The sequence below is a fragment of the Eptesicus fuscus genome, chromosome 17, assembly GCF_027574615.1.
Source record: "Eptesicus fuscus isolate TK198812 chromosome 17, DD_ASM_mEF_20220401, whole genome shotgun sequence".
Classification (NCBI taxonomy): Eukaryota; Metazoa; Chordata; class Mammalia; order Chiroptera; family Vespertilionidae; genus Eptesicus; species Eptesicus fuscus.
In genome coordinates, this window is record NC_072489.1 from 11,024,027 (window position 1) to 11,046,992 (window position 22,966).

Consider the following 22,966-nt stretch of genomic DNA (forward strand, 5'->3'; position numbering starts at 1 on the left):
TAAGATTATTGTTAAAATGTTAAATCTCAAAGTAAATTAGTAGTCAGCCTTACTGAAGAGTACTTGTAATATAGCTAGCTAGTCGCTTGAGGCTTACCTTTCAAGCTGTAACCATACAGATTGCTTGTTTTAAAAAGAAAGAGATTCTTAGGTGAAACTCTGTAGCCTGAAAATTATTTTGGAAGGAAATAAAGAGAGGTTTTCTTCAAATATCATAGAGATTGTAATTGATAACCAATGCATTAGGCCTCAGAAGGTGGAGATAAGAAAAAATTAAATAACTTTTAGAAATTATTAGGAGACTTTAACTGGTTAAAACCTTTTCTATACAAAAAGAAATTGATAGCCAGTTTGAGATTGAATTGCCATGGCCTAGAACAAAGAATATTCTTACATGACATTTTACAATTTCATTATAATTTTTGATATTTTACAACAGCATATTGTACAATTATCCCAAACTTACAAATTAATTCTTTGAATGTTTGGCAGCAATTTATAAGGATATGAAAGGATTTAATCCCTTCCACTCTGTGGAAGGCCCCCTAGGAAAGCATTTGAGCATTCTATATTGGCCCTTCTTGCTCCTTTTGCCAAGAGGATCCTCTTCTCACAATCCAATTGCCCACAGCTGTTGCCTGAGTTTTCAGTTCATGCTGAGGTTGAAGCCTCATAGTGGCTGGTACCATGGATCTGTCTCTTGCACAATGGCGTGAGCTGGGTACCCCAAGATCTGTGATCAATGCCAGGGCCCCACTAGCAGGCGAGGGGATCCCAAGGCAGGTGCTGGGCATGGAGGCCATAGAGGCATAGGATACCAAGGAGACAGAACTGAACCTGCTTGGCCCTGGAGGATGGCTGGTTAGTCAAAGACGGGTAAGATTCCTTAAAGGAGGAACAACCTAAGACAGGCACAGTCGCATAGGGGCCATCAGGAGAGAACTTGGGGGTCAACAGAGGTGGGGCACAGAACCTCACCCCCCCCCCCAACATTGCAGGGGCTTGAACACTCGCCCCTTCTGAGGGAGGTCTCCTACCCCATGGCTGCTTCGCACTTCCCATGCCCAGCTCAAATCGGGAAGAGACCCAGATAACAAGAAACTTGGCCTGGCTTGGATTGGGACCCAGGCAACAGAGAGTTGGCCAATGGCAGCTGCCCTATGTCTAAATCTAGCCTAGCACCAGGAATGCTCAGGGCTTTCTCAAGGATGCAAAATAATCCTTTCCATTAATATTTACAAAGTAAACTAAGATTGTTGTTAGAGTATTAAATTTAACAATAAAATAATGAAGTTTTCAAATTAATGTAATTAGCTAAATGAAATAAATAAATATTCAAAAAACTTTTAATTGTACAAAAGCTGTTCCTAAAGTATTAACCAAAATTTCTATTGATAGTTCATTTCATGGTAAAATTACTTAACATGCAATGAACCTAAAGCAGTCATATTTTTGTGCAAAAAATTAAAATTTAAAGTTATCAAGGCTGCATTATAAAAATCTTCCAAAGTCCCCTAATAATTAAATAAAAATAGGGGGGGGGGGTAGTGGAGTAATATTCTGTAAGGAAAAATATCCTGAAAGTAAATTACATCTAGAAACTTTTTACTTTGAAAATTTTTATTTGTAATGGAAACAACAAAGACACCCATTAAAAACACACATGGTGTCAAAAATATACCAAAGGAAAATTGTTTGGGCAAAAATCAAAGTCTAATTTATAGAAAAGAATTCTTTATTAACCTTTGGTCGAGAATATGTTTATATTTCCAGAAAACTCCAAAGCCCATATGGATTCCTGCAACAACAGATCTCAGAGAGGACCTGATAGGACTACTGCAGCCACAGAATAAGCAGTGGCCCCTGAAAATAGGAGAAATAGTCCAGAAATAAAAATAGTGAAGATGCCTTGCCATGCTAGCAGTCAGCACCTGTGCATTGCTGCAGGTTGACCAAGGGCAAGGAAGGTCGGTGTGCATGCTTACAGACCATGTGTGCACACCCTTCTGCATATAAGTCAATGTTTGATGTTTTGTGTTTTTACCAGGACCCCTGACTTGAGGGTCTTGCTTTATTTCTAACACAGGGAATAGTATTAACTGCCACATTAAAAGAAATTGTTATACCTCAGGCATTAACCATTTTTATAGATGGATCCAGTTCTAGAAAGGCTGGATCTACTGCAGCAGGAGAGCAAATATCTTTCAAGCTTTTTATATTTCAGTAGAAATACAAGCTCTTATTTGTGCCTTAACAGATTTTGCTACAGAGCCCATCAACCTATAGTAATAGTGCATATGTGGTAAGTATGGCCAAAATTATTGTAACAGCTACTATAGGGCACACTAATTCAGAGGAAACTTTTCATTTAATTTTCAGCCTTTAAAATGTTATTAGAGAAGGACAATGTCCATGTTTTATTGGAAGCAATGTCCTCAATGTGTTTATCCACCTCTCTGTGCCAACTTTAGGGGGTAAATCCCCGAGGACTTAAACCTAATCAAATTGACAAAATAGATGTTACTCAATTGTGAAAAGAGCCAATCGTACTCTTAAAATCATTTATTAAAACAAAAAGGGGGAGATAGGTGTTATGTGTCACCTCTAAAGAGGCTCAGTCAAACCTTTTATACTTTAAAAAAAAAAATTTTAATGCAAAGGATTGTAAAGCAGGTGAAAGGCATCAGGCCTCCTGTACAATAGCCTCCACTGAGTCAGCTAGGTGAAAGGAAGCATAAACCAGATAAGAGTTTTATCAGATTCAGTAATAATGTGGGGAAGAGGTTGTGTTTTATATCTTTTCAGAAGGAGCAATGCAGCCAATTCGGGTGCCAGAGCATTACGTCTGTCACCACAATAGACCCAGAGAAGCCCCTATGTCCTGCCCCCAGGAACGATGCTGCTTCTACGCCAACAAGTCTAGCATCGTCCGAGACAAGAACAAGAAGACCTCGTCAAGAGACGAAAAGAGCTATTTGAGAACCCGCTCTGAAGTGGACTTAATGGACTCCTCCCCTACCTCCTCCCCATCCTTGGTCCCCTTGTTGGTTTTCTCCTTATTCTTACATTTGGCCCTTGGGCATTTAGAAAAATAACCGACCTCGTAAAACAGCAAATAGATTCAGCTTTAGCAAAACCCATTCAGATTCATTATCAACGCCTGGAAGTGGCCGATAGGTGGGACTCGGATTGCCAAGAGCACGAGCACCTCCGGACCCAGACTCGCTCCTTCCCTACGGGGACAGCATCTTAACCAGAGGGATGCTTACCTACGCTCTAGCCAGAGCCAGAGGTATGGGTATCGAACCGGGTGCAGAGCAAAGCATTGCAAGGGAAGGTTGGAATATTTTCCAACCTCCTCTGGATTTCCCTGAGAGTATACCTGGTTTGCATAGAGGTTGACATCGATAAAATAATGGCTCTGCCTCTCCTCCCCAAAAAGGTGTCAAGAGCCACACACAGTGGGTATGCAAAGCCCACGGGAGGAACCAGGTCAATGCCTCCTCGGTCGATTAATGCCCACTCCCGATTAATGCCCACTCCCTCTTCTTAAACAGAGAGGGAGGAGATGTCCGGAGCCAAGAGTTGATCAAAGGGTTAACTCTGACCTTCCTTTAGCAAGTTATCTAAACAGAAACTCACAGAAACCAGGCCCACCTCCTCTCGTCTGAGAACAAAGCATTCTTTCCTTAGTTACCCTTTAACTGCCAAATTCTTTATCTAGTCAGCCCCCTTTACAACCTTAGTTAATTATCTAAGTCCACATGATCCCTTCAGCCCCCATCTCCCCTAAGACATCCCCCCTTCTAGAAACCACATATAAGGAGTGCTGTAAAAATAAAATTTCGAGGCTTGATCAGAAACCCGTTTGTCTTGCCTCCTTTCTCTGCGTCCCTTGTCTGTTTTCATTCCCTTAGGTGCGCCGCCTCGGTACCCCGGTTAGAAGACCCCGCAGGTCGGGGAAAATATCAGTCAGTAGTAATTATTCAAAAGAATGTTTTCACTGGAAGATTTTATTCTGTCACCGGGAAGAACTTGAATATGTGGACTTCATCACTTACATGGCTATAACTGTGTCTTTGAAAGACCTCACATGAATCTTTGAAGTATCCTGTTTGGGACTGTAAATGCTTAGAGCCTTGGTTGCTTTTGGCTGATAGCCTACCTGTCCAGACAGCTTGATCCCACGGTTCGGGAATGGCAGCCCTGCCTCCGGGCTTTGGCTGCAGCTGCTGCTCTCACCAAGGAGGCCCAGAAGATTTGCCTCCAGCAACCCTTACAGGTCTTCTCCAGGATCTTCTGTCACACTGGTCCTTATCTCTCCTTGCCCCCTCTCCCATGCAGGAACTCCATCTCCTGCTCCTGGAGAGTCCTGACATCTCCCTAACTCAGTCCCCAGCCCTGAACCCAGCCACACTCCTTCCTGCTGCCTCCACCCAACCTGCAGCAAAGTACTCCTGCCCCGAGGTCGTCAGAGGCCCTCACTCAACCTCCGGCAGGACTCTCAGATCTTCCTCTCTCTAATCCTGACTTAACTCTGTTTGTGGATGGAAGCTCTTGTCTAGACCCCCAGGGACGTCAGAAAGCCTCCTATGCGATAGTAACTCAAGCGGACCCTGGATACGGCCTTCATCCCTCTTCACTTCGCCCACACTGCCAGAGGCTGCCACAAGTGCCTGCTCCTCCTGCTCACCCCAGGGAGGAATGCGCCCCAACTTTCCTACCCATCAAATGAGGGGACACCTCCCAGGGCAGGACTGGCAGGTAGACTTCACCCATATGCCTCCCCACAAGAAGACCAAATATCTGCTTATCATGGTAGACACCCTGACAGGGTGGGTAGAGGCCTTCCCTACTCGCAAGGAAACTGCTGAGGTTGTGGCTGAGACCCTAATAACACACATAATCCCTAGGTTCGGCCTCCCCACCTCCATACAATCAGACAATGGCCCGGCTTTTATATCAAGGGTCGTTCAGCAGGTTAGCACCTCACTTGGCATCTCCTGGAAACTGCACATACCCTACCGCCCACAATCATCGGGTAAGGTCGAGAGGGCCAATGGCCTCTTTAAAGACCATCTAACAAAACACTCTCTAGAAATTCGCAGCTCCTGGCCGGATCTCCTGCCCATGGCCCTGACCAGAATCCGGGCTACACCAAGGAGCCCCACCTTCTTAAGCCCTTTTGAACTCCTATATGGGAGACCCTTCTTGCTCAACCATCGTCTCCCTACTGACCGTCCTCTCTTGGCTACTTATCTTCCATACTCAGGCAGCTGCTCCGGGAACACGCTGACAGGTTTCTGCCCAGGCCAGAACCAGCTAACCAAGGCTCGCGAGGACCACCCCTCCAGCCCGGGGACTCAGTTCTCCTTAAGAATCTACATCCCAAGGTCTTGGAACCCAGGTGGACGGGACCTCACAGTTATCCTCACAACCCCCACTGCAGCCAAACTACTTGGAGATCCATCGTGGCACCACCTCTCCAGACTCGAGAGGACCCCGGAGCAGCATGACTTCTATAAATGTGAGGTGTTGGGCCCCACTAAGGTCCGCCTTAGCCGCCCTCACCCTCCTCCTCCTCCTCCCAGCCCTGGGCAACCTACACCCTCCTACACCTGCTTATGTGTGGAGGTTCAAGGTCCATGAAACCTACAACCAGGACAGCACACAAGTCACCCGGCAGGTAGGATCTCAGGACTGCCCTCTGGCCGGATGCCAGGCGGAGATCCTGATTGCTGTAGACCTCCGGTCAGTGTGCAATGGTGGCCGACCATATGCCTACTCTGCTTACGACCAGCGGAACCCAGACAGGTGTAATCGAGACGTCAACACCTGTGGGGGTTGCCGCTGGTCAGGCTGTGTCATCCATGATGCCTACAATGAGGTCAGGTCTGGTCCCTTCTTCTGGAAGGACGGGACCTTCAACATCAGGGTCCGGGACCCCTGGGACCAGCGATGGGTTGTGGGCATTATGGAAAAACTATATGGGGATGGTTGGAGCTCAACCCCTTCAGGGACCATCTACATCTCCCGGGAGTATGTCATGGCCCAGGAGGCCCAAATCCAGGTCTCCAAAAGCATCCTACAGGCCGAAAATTCCCTTAAAGGGAAGCTGCCTGATTCCCCCCGGGTAGAAGTCCTGTCTTCTTGGCTCCAACTTATCCAACACACTCTACTATTCCTTAACGAGACCCGCACCCTGCCCAATGTCTCGCACTGCCTTTTATGTGTCTCTCTCCAAAGACCTTTGCTGGCTGCCGTCCCACTCATGACTCCTCCAGGAACTCAAGGACATGGTGAATGTCAGCCTCCCCTGACTGGCATTCCCCTCTGGGAACCCGAAACTCCAGAGCCCACCTTGCCCCCGCGGATATGCTACCCGACCAGCAACCCGGTAACTGTGGGACGGGTCACTTGGAACTGTACCCAAAACCACACTGCAGCCAGTCCCACCAAGGCCAGCCCGAGTACCTTCTTTTGGTGCAAAGGCACCTTAAGCAACTGCATAAACTCCTCTGACCCCGGGCCTTGCTTCGGGGTCACAGTAGTTCCCCAGCTAACCTTGTATGGAGAGTCGGAGCTTGCCTGGTTGCTCCCTTCATCCCACCCCCGGGCCCGCCGGGGCCGCCTTCCTCCCTGTCATGTTGGGGGTAAGTATCGCTGCCTCGATAGGCCTCGCTGGGGGGGCCCTCGGGAACAGCATAATCTCTGCTCAGGATTTCAATGACAAACTCCAGATAGCCCTGGAGTCTACTACTACCTCCTTAGCCTCCCTGCAGCGGCAAGTAACATCGGTAGCCCAAATAGCCCTGCAGAACCGAAGGGCCTTAGACCTCCTTACTGCGGAAAGAGGAGGAACCTGCATGTTCCTTCAAGAAGATGCTGCTACTACATCAACGAGTCCGGAGTGGTGGAACAGAACGTGCAGACCCTGACTAAGCTGAGTGAAGAATTACGTGCAAGACACTCCCAGGACAACTCTCTCTTCGGCTGGCTCCAGAGCCCTTTAGCCACCTGGATCTTACCCCTGGTAGGGCCCCTAATTCTCATCTGTGTCTTTTTTTCCCTAGCTCCCTGCCTCCTCAAATTCATCCGCTCCCGGATTGCAGAAATGTCTCGGGTGACTGTAAACCAGCTCCTGCTCCATCCCTACACTCGGCTGCCCCTCAACCCACCTCTGCCTGACCCTGGCCTTTAACCTCCCCCACCCTCTTCGCCCCTGGTCAGCAGGAAGTAGCCAGGACGATTTCGGCGCCCCCTATCACCAAAAAGGCCGGGATGTTAGGTGGAGGCAGGGGGGAAAGACCACAGCCATGCAAGCACCCGCAAGGTAGATGGTGACAGAAGATAACTGGCGCCTTCCCAGACCCTTGCTAGCCTTCCCAGGCCCCTGCCTGAGGCAGGAATTCCACATCTCTCATGCTCTCCACCCTCCCCTCACTAAACGGCTGTATAAAGGAAGTACCTAAGCCCCCGTTTTGGCGCGAACTCCCCTGGCCCACTCTCGGACCAGTGAGTTTCGCCCGGGAGCGCAAGATTAAAACCTCCCCCCTTTTCCATGGCCTGGACTCTGTGTCTTGTTTCCTGCGTCGCAAACCTTTCAGGTTGCAGGTACATCCCCAGTGGGAGGTGTGCAGGAGGCAGCTGATAGATGTTTCTCTCTCATCGATGTTTCTAACTCTCTCCCCTCTCCCTTCCTCTCTGTGAAAAATCAATAAAATATATTTAAAAAAATCAATGGGGAAATAAAAAGTATCCTTGGGTGAGGAGTAACAAAAACAAAAGAAAACAAAGAAAGTTCACTTTAACATTTTTTAGCAATAAAACAAAACCAACCCTGGCATCAACGTAAAGCACGTTAGTAAGATTGATTACATTATCACAGCCATCATTGTAATCAAATACTAAAACAAATAGTATGGAATCATTTAAAGTAGACAAAGGTTAGAACTTACTTCACACAGACTGTGATGTCCAAGGTATAAGGGCTCCGGGTAGAGGACAAGCTTCCTGGACGTCTCCCTTTGCTTCTGGGTGAGGATTTGGGATCTCCGGGCCTTTTTAAGCTACTCCGGACCTCTGGCTGCACCCCTCCCACCAGGTGCAAATTAGCATTGATGACCTTCAGTGCGTGCCTGGAGTGCTTTACCAAAGGAGGGAATGGATCGCTGCAGGCCATTCTGTTTCCTAGTTCCACCCTCTTTCACAGGGTCTGGCTCCACTTCTTGTTCTCCTCTGATGTTTGACCCCTGGCGGCTTTTAGGCGTCAGCTCTCCCTCTTCCCCTTGTGCCCACATCTGGGCAAGGTGATAAGAGTTGGTGCTCGCAGCTTTGGAGTTTCAAACCTTGCGAGCCACTTCCCATGCACAGGGACTCGTACCCGGGCCCACTCCCTAACCACAATACAAACCCCAGGCTGGTGTCCTCCTTGCTCTCTCAAGCCTTTGCCAAACCAGCCTGGGAAGCCTGTCCTGTTTTCCCGGAAAGCTTCATTATGGAAGTAAAAGCCTTCTTATACCCTCTTGGTGGGTGGTCACGCACCCTCTCTAGTAAGTCAGTGCCTGAGGCCCTGTTCCTATGACCCATCACTAAAATCTGTTCCTATAACCCACCCCTGACCTAAGGTTTAATACTTTTTCACCAGTAACCAGTAGGTCTAACCTTTTTAATTTTATCTTTTAATAAAATATTCTTTATTAAAATTATTATTATTTTATCAGAGAGGAAGGGAGAGGGAGAGAAAGATAGAAACATCAATGATGAGAGAGAATCATTGATCGGCTGCTTCCTGCACACCCCCCATTGGGGATTGAGCAGAATCGAACCCCGGACCTTTCAGTCTGCAGGCCGACGCTCTATCCACTGAGCCAAACCGGCTAGGGCTTTAATAAAATATTCTTGACTGAAGAGTTGTAAAATCATAAAAGCCAGCATTTCAGTAAGGGCCTGAGGTCAGTTGAAGACAAGGTCAGTTGAAGACAATTAGAACAAATCAGCCAAGAATGTTGAGATAGAAACCTATAATCTAAATCTATAGCTGGGGGGAACTGATACCAAGAGCTTGTGCATAGATAAAGAAAAATGTTTATATGTCAACAGACTTAATTGTCTTAACTATTCCAGGAAGCAGAAAACCCGCTGTGGAAAGTTACCGGGTTGTAAAATGGAAAGACCCTGCCCCCTAAAATGTATTTAACCTGTGCTCAAACCCTGCTTCGGGGCCCACAACCTCTGCTCTGTGTTCAGAGTATGTTGTGGGACCAGGCATGCCTGTACCAATAAACCCTTTGCTTTTTGCATGAGAAGCCTCTCTTGGTGCTTTGTGAGTGCGGCCAGCGTTCCGGGCGTTACATGACCTCAAGTAGAAAACAAAACAAATTACCCTTCCATTACCACAGCAACGACCTGAAGTAAATCAGAAACCACATACAAATCACAGTATTTCACATATCTTTGCCAACAAATGGTTTGTTCCTCCCAAGTTCACCCACCATTTTTATAAAAGAAAATGATTACTAATGACCCATGTGAAGATTTGACTTTCCTCTAGCACTGTGGGCTCAAGTGAAGGCCATCTTGTCCCTGAGGTAGGGTGACCAACAGTCCCACTTTCCCCAGGACCTTCCATTACCACAGCAACGACCTGAAGTAAATAAGAAATCACCATACAACTCACAGCCCTCAAGGTCATCAAATACTGAAGCAAAGAGCATGGAGTCATTTAAAGTAGGCAAAGGTTGCAACTTCATGCAGACTGTGACATCCAAGACATAAGGGCTCCCAGGCAGAGGACAAGCGTTCACATTTCTTTGCCTACAAATGTTAGCACTGAAGTTCAGTGTTCTGGAAAACTCCCCAGGCCCAGGTAAACTGGGGACAGGTGGCCACCCTCCCCCAGGGAACACTGGGTAATGTCTGGAGACATTTTTGGTTGCTTGATTGGTGTGTACATATGTGTGTGTGCGTGTGCGTCTGCGTGCGTGCGTGTGTGTGTGTGTGTGTGTGTGTGTACTACTGGCACCCAGTAACTAGAGGCCAGGAATGCTACTAAACGTTTTACAACACACAAGATAGCTCACAACCGCAAAGAATGCCCGAGGCCAGTAGTGCCGAGTTTGAGGAACTCTGCTCTGGCATTTGACTGCTCTAGGCGTGGTTGTGAACCAGCAGTTTGGACACAATGTAGAATCTGCATGTTGGAAATGCAGATTCTTAGGCTCACCCCAGATCCAGTGACTTGAAATTGGCCATTTAACTCGTTCCCAGGTGATTTGGACGCCCATTAAGTCTTGAGAAGTGCTGCTCTAGTACACCTACTGCTTGTTCTGAGTGGTATCAGCATGACTTGGTTTTCCACATCAATAGGAAGAAATGGTTTCATCCAATGCCCTCAGTAGCCTCTGTTTCCAGGCCAACCTCTCCACCCAGGGACCTCTGAAAGCATCCTTGATCTCTGACAACAAACACATAATGTCTCAGGTTCATCTTTTCTTCTCCTGCACCCAGAAAGGAATCTTCTTATTTCTAAAGAGATCTGGTTTCATTTAGTGGAGAACAAGATTAAGAGCGCTAAACCAGGCCACGATAGACCAATGGGACAGTAGACAAAAGTTTAAATAAATCATTCCCTAAACACACACACACACACACACACACACACACACACCACTCAAGTGTAAGAGGTGTAAGTACATGGTCCTTCAGTAAAATCCTATACAATTAATGGATACAAGCAATGAAAGGAACAATTGAGAAAAATACAAATTCGTGCATTTTAGCCTAGCATTTTTCTTTAACACTTAATTTTCATAGGCACTAGTGGCATTTATCATGCACAGTTTGTTTTTGAAATCCAATTTAAAAAAAACTATTGAATTATTGGAGTGACATTGGTTGATAAGATTATAAAAGTTTCAAGTGTACAATGCTATATCATCTGTATATTGCATTATGTTCACCACCCAAAGTCAAGTCTCCTCCCATCACCATATATTTCACCCCCATTACCTTCTTCTACTGACGCTGATGCCCCTTCCCCTCTCTCTGGTAACCACTTGGTGTCTATGAGGTTTTTTGTTTGTTAGTTTGTTGCTTTCTGCTTTATATTCCACATATGAGTGAAATCATATGGTTCTTGTCCTTTTCTGTCTGACTTATTTTGCTAAGCATGATACTCTCAAGATCCACCCATGTTGTCGAAAATGGCAGTATTTCATCTTTTCTTACTTCTGCATAGTATTCCATTGTATATATGTACCACATCTTTCTTATCTAATCAACCATCGAAGGACACTTAGGTTGTTTCCATGTCTTGACCAATGTGAATAATGCTGCAATGAACATAGGGGTGCATGTATCTTTACAAATAAATGTTTTCAAAAATTTCAGGTAGATACCAAAAGAAGGATTGCTGGGACATATGGTAGGTCTATTCTTAATGTTTTGAAGAGCCTCCATACTGTTTTCCACAGTGGTGAGACCAATCCACACTCCCACCAGCAGTGTATGAGGGTTCCTTTTTCTCTACAACCTCTCCAATACTTATTTCTTGTCTCGTTGATAATAGCCATTTTAACAGGTGTGAGGTGGTATCTCATTGTAGTTTTATTTGCATTTTCATTATAGCTAATGAAGTTGGACATCTTTTCATATATCTGTTGGCCAATTGTATATCTTCTTGGGAGAAGTGTCTATTCAGGTCTCTGCCCATTTTTTAATTGGATTGTTTATTTTTGTTGTTGAGTTGTAGTAGTTCTTTATATATTTGAACTCCAATTTCTTAAAGATCTTTGGACAATTACATAGTAACTATATCAATATAAGTTTAAAAAGTCAATGAGATGTGTAAGCAAAACACAACTACATTAATATTAAGAATCATCAGAGGTAGAGGGTTGTTTCATGAATGGCATGTGTTTTCATGGAAGCATTTAAAAATGAGGGTTGGGAGGAATGATTTGGGAGCAGCAGTTAAGGCCAGAATCCTGGCCTTCTGAAAGGGAGGGCCTCTGGGCAGGTAGGAGCTTGGGGAACCACCAGGTTTCTTCTGAGGCAGGAAGTGAACTCTGCTTATAACCAATGAGCCTAAAAGAGAAACTTGAGTCTCCCAGCAAACACCTTGATTTCAGACTGTGAAACTGTGAGCAGACAACCCAGAGTAGTCTTGCCTGGATTTCTGACCTACAGAAATGTGAATAATAAATGGTTATTGTTTTAAGCCACTAGTTTGTGGTAATTTGTTACACTTTCCCCGACCTGCGGGGTCTTCTAACGGGGGTACCGAGGCAGCGCACCTAAGAGAATGAGAGACAGACAAGGGACGCAAAGAATGGAGGCAAGACAAAGGGGTTTCTGATCAAGCCTCAAAACTTTATTTTTACAGCGTTCCTTATATGTGGTTTCTAGAAGAGTGGATGCCTAGGAGGGGTGGGAGCTGACCTAGATAATCCGCTAAAGTCGTAACTATAGATAAAGGGTGTGGCGGTTGAAGGGCGGCTACAGAAGAAATGCTTTGTCCTCAGGCAAGAGGAAGTGGGCCTAGTTTCAGTAACTTACTGAAGGTCAGAGTTAATCCTTTGACCAACTCTTGGTTCCTGACATTACACAGCAATAGAAAACTAACACGTTCAGTCCTCTATATTAAAATGTAGAGCACAGGGTCTTCAATCTTTCCCCTGTCCTGGCACATTAGAGGGAAGGGGATAAAAGTGCCAGTGACTGGATCATCAGGGCAAGGATTTCCCTAGGGATGAGAAGGGTTGTCTGAAGGAGCCATCAGATGACTCTATTCACTACTATAAATGACTTAGGCATTTCCTTTCATTTTTGCTAAATATCAAAACACAAAATGAAGATGATTTTACCTTGCTGGCCCTCAGTTGATTTCTGCCCCATCACTCATTGGCTCTTTCCTGCCCATCCTCTATGCTATCTACTTCAGATCCCTATTGAGTCAGCTGGGTTTTGCCCCATAAAAGAATTACTTGTTATGGCTGAACTCATCGCTACCATGCACCAGCCAAATTAGCTTGTGTCAGGATCATCTGGAAAAAGTGGAAGAGAGACCATTTTAATATTGGTTTTAAAACATAGCTAAGAAGCTAAATTTGCTTCTGGAATAGGAAAAAAACACACCACACACACAAAAATACCAAAATGATGCCCTTCTAAGCCAAGCATTATTATCTCCTAATGTCCAAGAGTATCTTTCACAGGATGTCAGATATTCAAAATAAACTCAGAATTGAACAGCTTACCATTTTCAGAGTTGAAATTCAAACCTTCTGAAGCCCTTTTAGATGGCATACAGTGAATTTTATCCCCTGTGTTGGCATCGAGCTGGGCTGGGGTCTTTAGACTTCCTTGGGGCTCAGTAGGAGGGGCAGTAGCTCAAGGCTGCCCACTCTTGTGGCATCAACCTGCCTGTCCCTCTCACAGGCGCTCCATATGTGTCATGCCCACACCTGCTCTTCTTCCCGAGTCCATATTACGGGAAAGGCCACCACCTGAGGAGCCCATATCTGTCTCTGACCTGGACTAGCCATCCACACCCATGAGACAGAGTAGACACATGCAGCAGTGGGTTCCAAAGTTCTGAGCATTTTCCTTAAGCCTGGCACATGGGGAGCCCTGTGGCAGCCTTTATTGAGGTGTGTGTGTGTGTGTGTGTGTGTGTGTGTGTGTGTTGGAGGACAGTGGGAGAGCTCCCTTTATCCTTGAGAGGGTAGTTGTGTGACCTTTGATGTATTTGAGCTGATCATCCTAAGGCCCCACCACAGAAGCTCCTTGTGGACAGCAGCTCTGGCCGGAGCGGGGCTGGCTTCATGAGTATGTGGCCTGTGCAGGCGCCCAGGGCCTGCATGTGGAAGGGCAGCACATGTGGTTTAATGCTTTGCTGTCACTATGGTGACATACGTAATCGTTTTTGAACAAGGAAGCCTGTATTTTCATGTTGCACTGAGCCTCACATATTATGTAGCCAATCTTAGGCTAGAGGAAGGGGTCAGGGTTCTGGAATTGCAAACCAATCCTTGTGCCAGTCAGAAATGGCTAGCTTGCCATTTTCATATTTGCTATGAGTTTCCGGCCCTTGTATAAGTTCAACTCATTCATTCACTTATTTGACAGATATTTATTAGGCACTTCTTGTGTGCTGGCACTGTTTTAGGCACTGTTGGTGTGCCGGCACACACATATAAAATCCCCGTCTTCATGGAGCTCACATTCTACTGAAGGGGACTGACAGGGAAGAGGTTATCAAATGTGTGTGGAAGTCTCCATGGGATGTATATGTTTATATAGGAAGCTCAGATAAGATGTATATGGTATATATATCCTGGATCTATAGACAGGATATCTATCTATCTATCTATCTATCTATCTATCTATCTAATTTATAGATACCTATTTATATGAAGTACAGACAGGATGTGTGTGTGTGTGTGTATAGTCCCCAAAAATGTATAACACTTTGAATAATTATAAAGGCAGTATTTATTAAAATGCATTTCATTTTCAAAATGTAATAGAAATCAGCTGTTAAAGTGTGTACACATTTTGGGGGACCATATATACATATATATATATGGGCTAGAAAAGGCTTCATTGAAAAAATAAGGCCATTTTCTAGGGTGAATGTACAAATCCTGCTAAGGTTTTAAAGAGGAGCTCCTTTATTGGCCTTAGAGATCTACTTCAGAACTATTGGACCACATTTCCTCTCATGTCGTGGCTGAGGAAAATCTTCCCCATTGATAAGAATGTGGCACACTGGAGAGACATTTAATTTCATCCTGCATGAAATTGATGGCTATAGCCCATGTGCTGCATTATGCTGGTTTGTAAATAATAAGTAAATACAAAAATAAATAAGAAAAGGTAACTTTTGAGAAAGACCTGAAGGAAAAGAGAATCTGCAGAAATGGAGGGGTGTGGATAGATGGAGAATTCCAAGCAGAGAGAAGGGAAAGAAGCAAACCTTCTGAGGAAATAGCTGCAGACACCATGCTTGATGAGTGTGTCTGGAGTGGAGAGAATAATAGAGTGAAGGTGATGGGGAAGCAGATCTTATAGAGTCTGGCAGGTCATAGGAAGGGCCTTGAAGTTTTCTGTGACTGAGATGGGAAGCTGCTTGTTAGACATTAGACATGATCTGACTCATGTTTTACTAGATGATCTTGGCTTCAGTGATGAGGATAGACTGGAGAAGGTCAAGGGCAGGAGAAGGGAGACCAGTTAACAGACTATTGTAATATTCCAGGTAAAAGATAATTGTGGTTTGGACACTCAAGTGGGTGAGTTCTGGTTTTATTTTAAATGGAAAGCCAGCAGACCAGATGTAGGGTGACCAAAACAAAAGAGTAAAGGATGAAACTAAGAGTTGTAACCTGAGCAAATAGAAGGGAGAGATGCTGGTTCAGGGAGAATATCAGGGATTCCATTTGGGTAAGTTAAGTTTTGAGATGTCCATTGGCCATCCAAGCAGATGTCAAGCAGGCAGTCAAGTTCAAGAAAATCTTGATAAAAGATATAAACCTAAAGTCATCAGCATATAGGTAATATTTGAGTGAATATAGGTGGAAAATAATTTTTAAAGATGTTCAAACCTTCGAGTTTTCCTGACACTGGAGCTGTTGCCAGTGGCACAGGTACACCCTAGTCCATGTGTCACACTCTGAGGGGCCTGACTGCAAGGCTTAGTAGAATGAAGACAGGAACACATGGGCTGGCTGTGTTTTCATTAGTCTCCAAAAAAAATAACACGAAAGGAAAACAGCTCATCAGTTGGATTACTTAATTTAAATCATTATTATGAGTTTATTTTATCCTATAACTAGTTCAAATTTTCACATGATTAAGGAATATTTGTGGCTATATAATAGGACTTGGACTGGAGAGTCCCTGCAGACACCTCCATCTACAGCCCCTCAAGTCTGGATTTAATCCACATATTATCATCTTTAGGGAAGAGCTCTTCTGGATGGCCACATTCTTGGCTTACACAGCCTTGAGAGAAGCATCGTTAGAATCATCTTCCTTCTGATAACCTAAGAAGGGGATTGGGAGCCATGATGCGTCTCGGGAGCACTTCATGCTGAAAAGCCTAGTCATTTATTGCTGGTGGAGTTTTGACACTCCTGTCAGTCTGGCCAGGTGAATCAGAAGAAGGAATCTGTTGAGGAATTTCTGGAATCATACTGGAGGTACCTGGCAGGCATTCCTGCTGCAAGGCCTCATTTTCAAGGGATTTTGTGCTCTCCTGCATGAATATGGTCTCCTTTGTGGAAAGAGCTGCAGACACCAGTGGCTAAATAGAAAAGAAAAAAAAGCAAAAACAGTCATTAGCAGAGACTAAAACACACTTGGTATGGCAAGAACACAATACTGCCGTTTTCATGCGCAAGACTAAGAATGAAATGGAAACAGACTTGCCCTAGCAAAGCATAAAACAAAAATCTGATAGGATAAGATGATTCAGCAATAACTTAACTGCCCACCAGAACAAAACTAAACATTGATTGGTTGCCTCCCAGATGGCCCCGACCAGGGATCAAACACGCAACCTGGGTATGTGCCCTGATTGGGAATTGAAACCAGTGACCCTTCTGTGCATGGGATGATGCTCAACCAGCTGAGCCTCAGTGGCAGGGCTAGACGTTTAAAAAATCTATAAATTGTTTGTGAGAAAAGCTGAGCATATTGTGTAAGTGTAAATAAGCGTAATATTTTCATGTTTCCAAAGTGAACTTGGGAAGCTAGCAAAAGCTAGTTAATTGTATAAGACTGAATTAAAGCTTTTAATGCATGGGATGTAATATAGTTATAAAGATGTCAGGTGTCAAGCCCAATAAGTCAATTTCCTATCTGGGTATCATATACTTTGCAGAAAACACCAAGTGATACATTTTCCAGAAGATTGTGGCAAAACATTATGGAGATGAAAGATATGCTTGTCCAATGACTCCAAGTTATGAATTTATGACCACTATTACAGCATCAAGAGGTGGCATCTGTGGCTTGATCATAAATAAATAGTATGCAATAAATAAGATATTCAAGTCAATAGTATAAATAAAAGAATATACCTAAAGTATATAATGATAACCATATTTGCTTTCTGAAAAATATTTAATATTTTTTGAAAAATGCCCTGGCTGGTTTGGCTCAGTGGATAGAGCGGTGGCCTGTGGACCGAGGGGTCCCGGGTTCAATTCCGGTCAAGGGCGCATGCCTGTGGTTGCGGGCTCAATCCCCAGTGGGGGGGGGTGTGCAGGAGGCAGCCAATCAATGAGTCTCATCATTGATGCTTCTATCTCTCTCTCCCTTCCTCTCTGAAATCAATAAAAATATATTTTAAAAAATAAAATAAATAATTTTTGAAAAGGGCTCAAAGGATCTTGTATAAAAAATATATTTGTTCCAAGTGACATATCAGATTTAAAAAAATTTCTTTTAAACCAGTAACATCTAAGGTATTTCCTGAAATCTAAAAATGGAATTGCCTTTAAACATTGTCTTTTTCCACTGATAATGATCTTATTGACAAAGGTTGTCGATAAGACTGGTTTATAAACACGGAGGGAAAAGTAGGCTGTTGCGGCCTCAACCTGCCTTGTGCTGTGGCCAGGCTGACTGCGGATTCCTGGTACCGGCTCTGGGATGCGTGCCCAGTGCTGAGTCCCTCCTCCCTACCTGGTGACACTTTTCATACTCCTGTTGAATCTGATACTCTTCTTGCTTCAGCATTTCTGTCATTCGGGTTTCCTTGAGGCTATTATCATATTCCTCCTTCAGCTGGATCTTCTCCTGCCTGCCCTGGGGTAATGTGACAGAAAATCAGATCAGCCCCTGGGAGGCATGCACAAATGGGCCCCCTCCCTGGGATTGGCCTCCAGCCCTCCAGGGCTCCCGTGCCTGCTCCTGGAACAGCCTTAGCCTGGTGGTGGCTCCAAACCCACCAGCTCCATCACTGTGAGCTGGACTCCCTGAGATTCTGGATACCTGGGCCTAAGCTGCCTTCACAAACTGGGAAACCAAAAACTCCCCAAGCCAGCTCCACAATTCCGCCTTGGATTTCAAGTTACTCTGGGAAAGCTCCCCAGGCTGATCCAGTGCACACTCACCTCTTCCTGTGCTTTAGTGATTTTCCTGTAATGATGAAGCCAGTGAGCCAGGTACTCTATGGGGTCACTGGGCCGAACCTTCGCCACCTCTGCCAGAGCCTGGGCAAGGCAATTCCCAAAGCACCTCTTCAGGTAGTCGGTTTCCATCCTGTGGGCTTGGGACACATCCAAAGAGTCACACTATTTTTTAAAAATAGACACATTCTAACCAATAAGAATTCATTTCAGGATAAATATGAGATGGTTCTGGATCCCACCCTTCCCCAAAGAATCAATAAATACATACGTGCCAATAGCTCTTACATTGAAATGGCCCTTTTCTAAAGTCCTAGGTCAGATAGTAGGTGCTGGGGTGTTCAGGCATGACAAGAACTTGATTGATGGTTAAGGGTGGCTAAGGCCTTTCCACTTACCCACATGTCTACCCTTGCATGGAGAGGAAATAACTGAGCAGAAATGGGTCCCCACAGGGGTTCTGAGCACCCAGCAAGCTGTGCTATTATGAGGTTGGAAGTAACCTATGACATAATAAGACAGGCTTATTTATTTCACCAGGGATCACGGAGGAGCGGGAGGGGAATGCCAGGCACTGTAGCTACTGGTGCCAGCACTAACACAGTGTTCCACTCTCTATTTTAGGCAAGAAACTGCTTTAGGTTGAGTTGGTGCCCCTGGATTCACTGATTTCAAGAGCTGAGGCAATAGAGCCTGAGCTGGGCCACAGATAGGAGTGGTCCTGGGATGCAGCAGCACACACGCAGACTCTGGGGTTGGACAGACCACGTTCCAGTCCTGCTTCTGCCATTTATTGGCTGTGTGGTCTTCAGCAAGTCACCAGCCTCTGTGATCCTTGGTTTTCTCATCTGAAAAACAGAGTAACAAAGGCATGTGCCTCCTAACTGTGAGATAATCCTATATAACAAAAGGCTAATATGCAAACTGACCAAACGGCAGAACGACCGGTTGCTATGATGTGCACTGACCACCAGGGGACAGACGCTCAATGCAGGAGCTGCCCCCTGGTAGTCAGTGCACTACCACAGGGGGAATGCCACTCAGCCAGAAGCCGGGCTCACAGCTGGTGAGCGCAACGGATTGCAAGAGGGCTCCAGGATTATAAGAGGGCGCAGGCTGGGCTGAGGGGACCCCCCCCTCCCCCCGCCAAGTGCATGAATTTCATGCACCAGGCCTCTAGTAAATACATATAAAGCACTAAGCCTGGAACATAGTGTTTAATAAATACTAGCTATTGCCATGGAAATTTGTGGTATGAAATGGCCTAACACCTGGCCTATTCCTGACCAACTGCATATTCCTCAAGTTTATGTATTTTAACTCCAAAAGAGTTACTAATCAAGTGACTAATACAGGCTTAGGTGCAGTCTTAACATTTTCTGGAGGCACTTCTCAGTTTAAAGAAGGAAAGATAGATAGATACATAGATATGAATATAGAAAAAATATGTATTTCATAGCTCTTCCCACTGCAAAGGCCTAGAGGCAGAACCACCGCAGTGGCAGTGAGCACACTGAGCATTCTGAGCTTGTCTTTAAATGGCTGTCACCGCTTAAAAGGAATCAGGGCTCCTTGGAGAAATGGCTAATTCCAACGTTGAGGCAGCAAAAGTCCCATAAGCCTGGAATATTTTGTTGTCCCAGAAAGAAAATGTTGAAAAATGGCTGGGGACACAAGAGCCAGTGTGAAGGGGCTGCTACTGGCCAAATCTGAGGAAATTTAATCATCAAAATACATAATGACTGTAATGGACTACAACTAAGTAAGTAAAATAAGGATCCATGAGTCCATATAAAAGTAAATAAGTGAATGGGAGAGACAGCATATAAATACCAAGTAATAAGTGTGGAAAAAATAATGGAGCTTTAAATAATCACCATTTTATAACCATCATAGTATAACTGAATCAAGCCAGAATCATCAATGAATAATAAAACTCATGACTATTTGAAAAAGAACAGGATATTTATATAGTCTCAAAGCTTCTCCCTACACATTATAGACTAAGTCCAAAGGGAAACAGAAACTTTACAATGATAAAACCTGGCCAACAAAACCTTAACCAAAATATCAAAATAAACATCATCAATAAGGAACAGTGACAGCCCATGTCTCCTGATGTGATACACTTCTCAGTGGTACATAATACATTTCTGTGGATTCCTGCCCCAAAGGCAAAACTTGAATCTGATCGAGGAAACATTAAACTAAGCCAAATTAAGCTACAGTCTACAACCGACTTGAACTCTTAAAAATGCCAACGTCATGAAAGGCAAGAAAGGGATGAGGAACCATTCCAGATCAAAGGAGCCTGAACAGGCATAACAACAAGTACCTGCTCCTGGATTGGATCTGGTCCAGAAAAAATTTTCTATAAAGGACATTGTTAGGAAAATTGGGTAAACGAATGTAAATTGCAGCTTACATAACAGAATTACATCAAGGTCAAATTTCCTGGTTTTGGTAGTTGAAACATGAGTAAGAAAATGTCCTTGATCTTGGGAAATACACAGCGTGGTAAGGCTGAATAACAGCTCCCAAAGGGGTCCAAGTCCTAATGCCTGAAACCTATGAAATATGTTACCTTATATGGCAAGGACTTTGCAGATATGATTAAATTGAGGACTTTGATTTGGGGAGATTATGTGGACTACCCAGGTAGGCACAATGTACTCACAGGGCCTTTATAAGAGGGACACAGTAGGTCAGACAGAGATGTGATGATGGAAGTAGAGGGAGAACCAGTGATGTGACCCAGCCCATGAGAAATGTGGGCTGCCTCCAGAAGCAGGAGAAGGCAAGGAGGTGGATTCTCTTCTAGAGCCTCCCTGTTTTTATCCCTGTGAGACTCATTTTGGACTTCTGACTTTCAAAAACTATGAAAGAATAAATGTGTGTTTGAAGCCACTAAGTTTGGGGTATTCAGAATGAGTCACTCCAAGATGTGCCTCTGTGATATGCAGATTGCTTTGAGCTAAGGGCAACCAAGACCATTCGGGCTCCAGAGAAGCTTCTTCACCCTCCCCCTGTGGTAGGCAGTTAGACCTGAGCAGAGCAAGCACGAAGAAGGGTCAGGTAGAGAAGGTCGCAAGGGTGGAAAGCCCCAGGTGCCTAGCAATGCAGGGTGGGACAATTGCAGGGTGGGACCTCATCCCCAGGGTGGCCATTCCTCCCCTAGCATATCACTGGTCATGCAGTTTGGAGTCCCTGACCTTTCCTCCCTAGACATTACATCTAGACCTCAGTTCTATTTCAGCTCCAGGCCCAGAAAAGCAGCAAAACCAGACAAGCAACGCTGACTTCAGGACCAGCTGCATTAACTAATGACCCCTACCCTGGAGACCACTGCCCTGAAAGGACACAACTGGAAAGCTGATGAATATTCTATTGCGATTCTCCCCTGGGACCTCACCTCGCTGTTAGGGCAGTGACCCAGTGCTTTCCCTCCAGGGAGCACGCCCACACTATTTCCCTCCCCCACCTCTTCCCCCAGGTGAGTTACCATTACCTTCCTCACTCCCAAGCTCCAAGGGCCCTCCTTTAGCCTCTGTAACTTGTTTCCTGAGCCCATTTGTTCCAGCACTCACTTCTTCCACCTCTGATTTTTTCCCCCCACCCTCCCCATGCCCGCCCTCCTGTGATTTTCTAAATAAATGTTCTCTTATAGTTTGAGAATTCTTTCCTAGCCAGAACTCAAGTACCAAGCTTGCTGAACTGAGGTACAGTCTGACCTCACCAGTCTAACACCTGGTGCCATTCTCCTCACCACCAACACCCCCAACTACCTAGAAGAATTTAGATTAGGGGCTTTGCCCACAATAAGACATTATGAGAGAGGACATTTTTTGACCTATGCAGAGGGCAGGGAAAACTTCTAATTACTGAACATCTGCTCTTCTTAGTGTCCTGCAATGACCTACCTCTCCTCTCAAGTCCCGCGGTGGTCATAGATACCTCATTCTCCCCTTTCTGTCTTTGAACCTCTCATGTATGAGAGGTCTCTGACTCTCTCATATATGCAGAGTTCCCATACATATGTAATTAAAGTTGGTCATTTACTTTTGTTAATCTGTTTCATGTCTAATTATTAGACCAGCTGACAGAACCTTAAGAGTTAAGTTTCTTCTTCTCTCACAGAGGTAGTGGTGGAGGGTGGGGTTGGGGGTGTGGGTTGTATCCTTCTGACACCCTGTGGCCCACCTGAACCAATGCGCCTGGATAAACCACCTTCTACAGTCCCCACCCTGTCTACTCCAGGGTGGTTCAGGACCAGCAGCACAGTATCACGTGGGGACTTGTTGAAATGCAGATTTTTCAAGTCCCACCCAGGCCTATAGATTCAGTCCACAGTTTAACAAAATTCCCAGGTGATTTGCAGTTACCGATCTACTTTGCCTTTATCACGGTAGAACGGCCCTTCCCAGAGGGTAGAACCACCCATTTTGCATTCCCAAGAAGTCTCTCCACTCCCAGTCCCTGGTGGCTGCCACTCTGTCTGTACGGCAAACCCTTTCTGAAGAAAACATCTGCTCCTAAGCGCACATGTTCATCACTGACCTCAGTGAAATATTGTTGGCTTGACAGTTCTCAAGACTTGCCACAGTAACAGAACCACGATGTGAGGCTTGGAGAGGAAGGTGGCAAAGGGATGCCTTGTACAGCCCACTCCACACTAACTCAGGGCCCACTCACGCAGGGGGAGGGGGCTATTTTCAGAGTTTCCCAGAGCTGCTGGTTCTCCCAGTTCATGGCCTTGCACTCAGTAGGCTGGGCAATAAGCGTGGAGATGGCTTTTGTTCACACTCTATTCCCAATGCTAGGCACAC

The 22,966-nt window shown here is 45.1% G+C and overlaps 1 protein-coding gene across 1 annotated transcript; it reads right to left on the reverse strand.

Annotated features, from left to right (window-relative positions):
• Positions 1 to 15,786: 15,786 nt before the first annotated feature.
• DYDC2 (DPY30 domain containing 2) lies at positions 15,787 to 22,876 on the reverse strand. The gene is made up of 5 exons (XM_054728969.1): positions 22,698 to 22,876; positions 18,906 to 18,988; positions 18,126 to 18,280; positions 17,695 to 17,817; positions 15,787 to 16,309 (listed from the first exon to the last, which is right to left on the reverse strand). The coding sequence occupies exons 2-5, from the start codon at positions 18,928 to 18,930 to the stop codon at positions 16,106 to 16,108; spliced, it is 507 nt and encodes a 168-aa protein (XP_054584944.1). The 5' UTR covers positions 18,931 to 18,988; positions 22,698 to 22,876; the 3' UTR covers positions 15,787 to 16,105.
• Positions 22,877 to 22,966: the final 90 nt, after the last annotated feature.

Excerpts from the sequence above, each read along its gene's own strand:
- DYDC2 (XM_054728969.1), bottom strand. The coding sequence starts at position 18,930 with ATGGCAGAAGCAGGACTGGAACGTG. Across the intron at positions 18,281-18,905 it reads AGAAGCAGGACTGGAACGTG|CCCACAGGATGGAAACCGAC; the intron begins GTCTGTCCAACC and ends ATGTGTCCCAAG. Across the intron at positions 17,818-18,125 it reads TCACTAAAGCACAGGAAGAG|GGCAGGCAGGAGAAGATCCA; the intron begins GTGAGTGTGCAC and ends ACATTACCCCAG.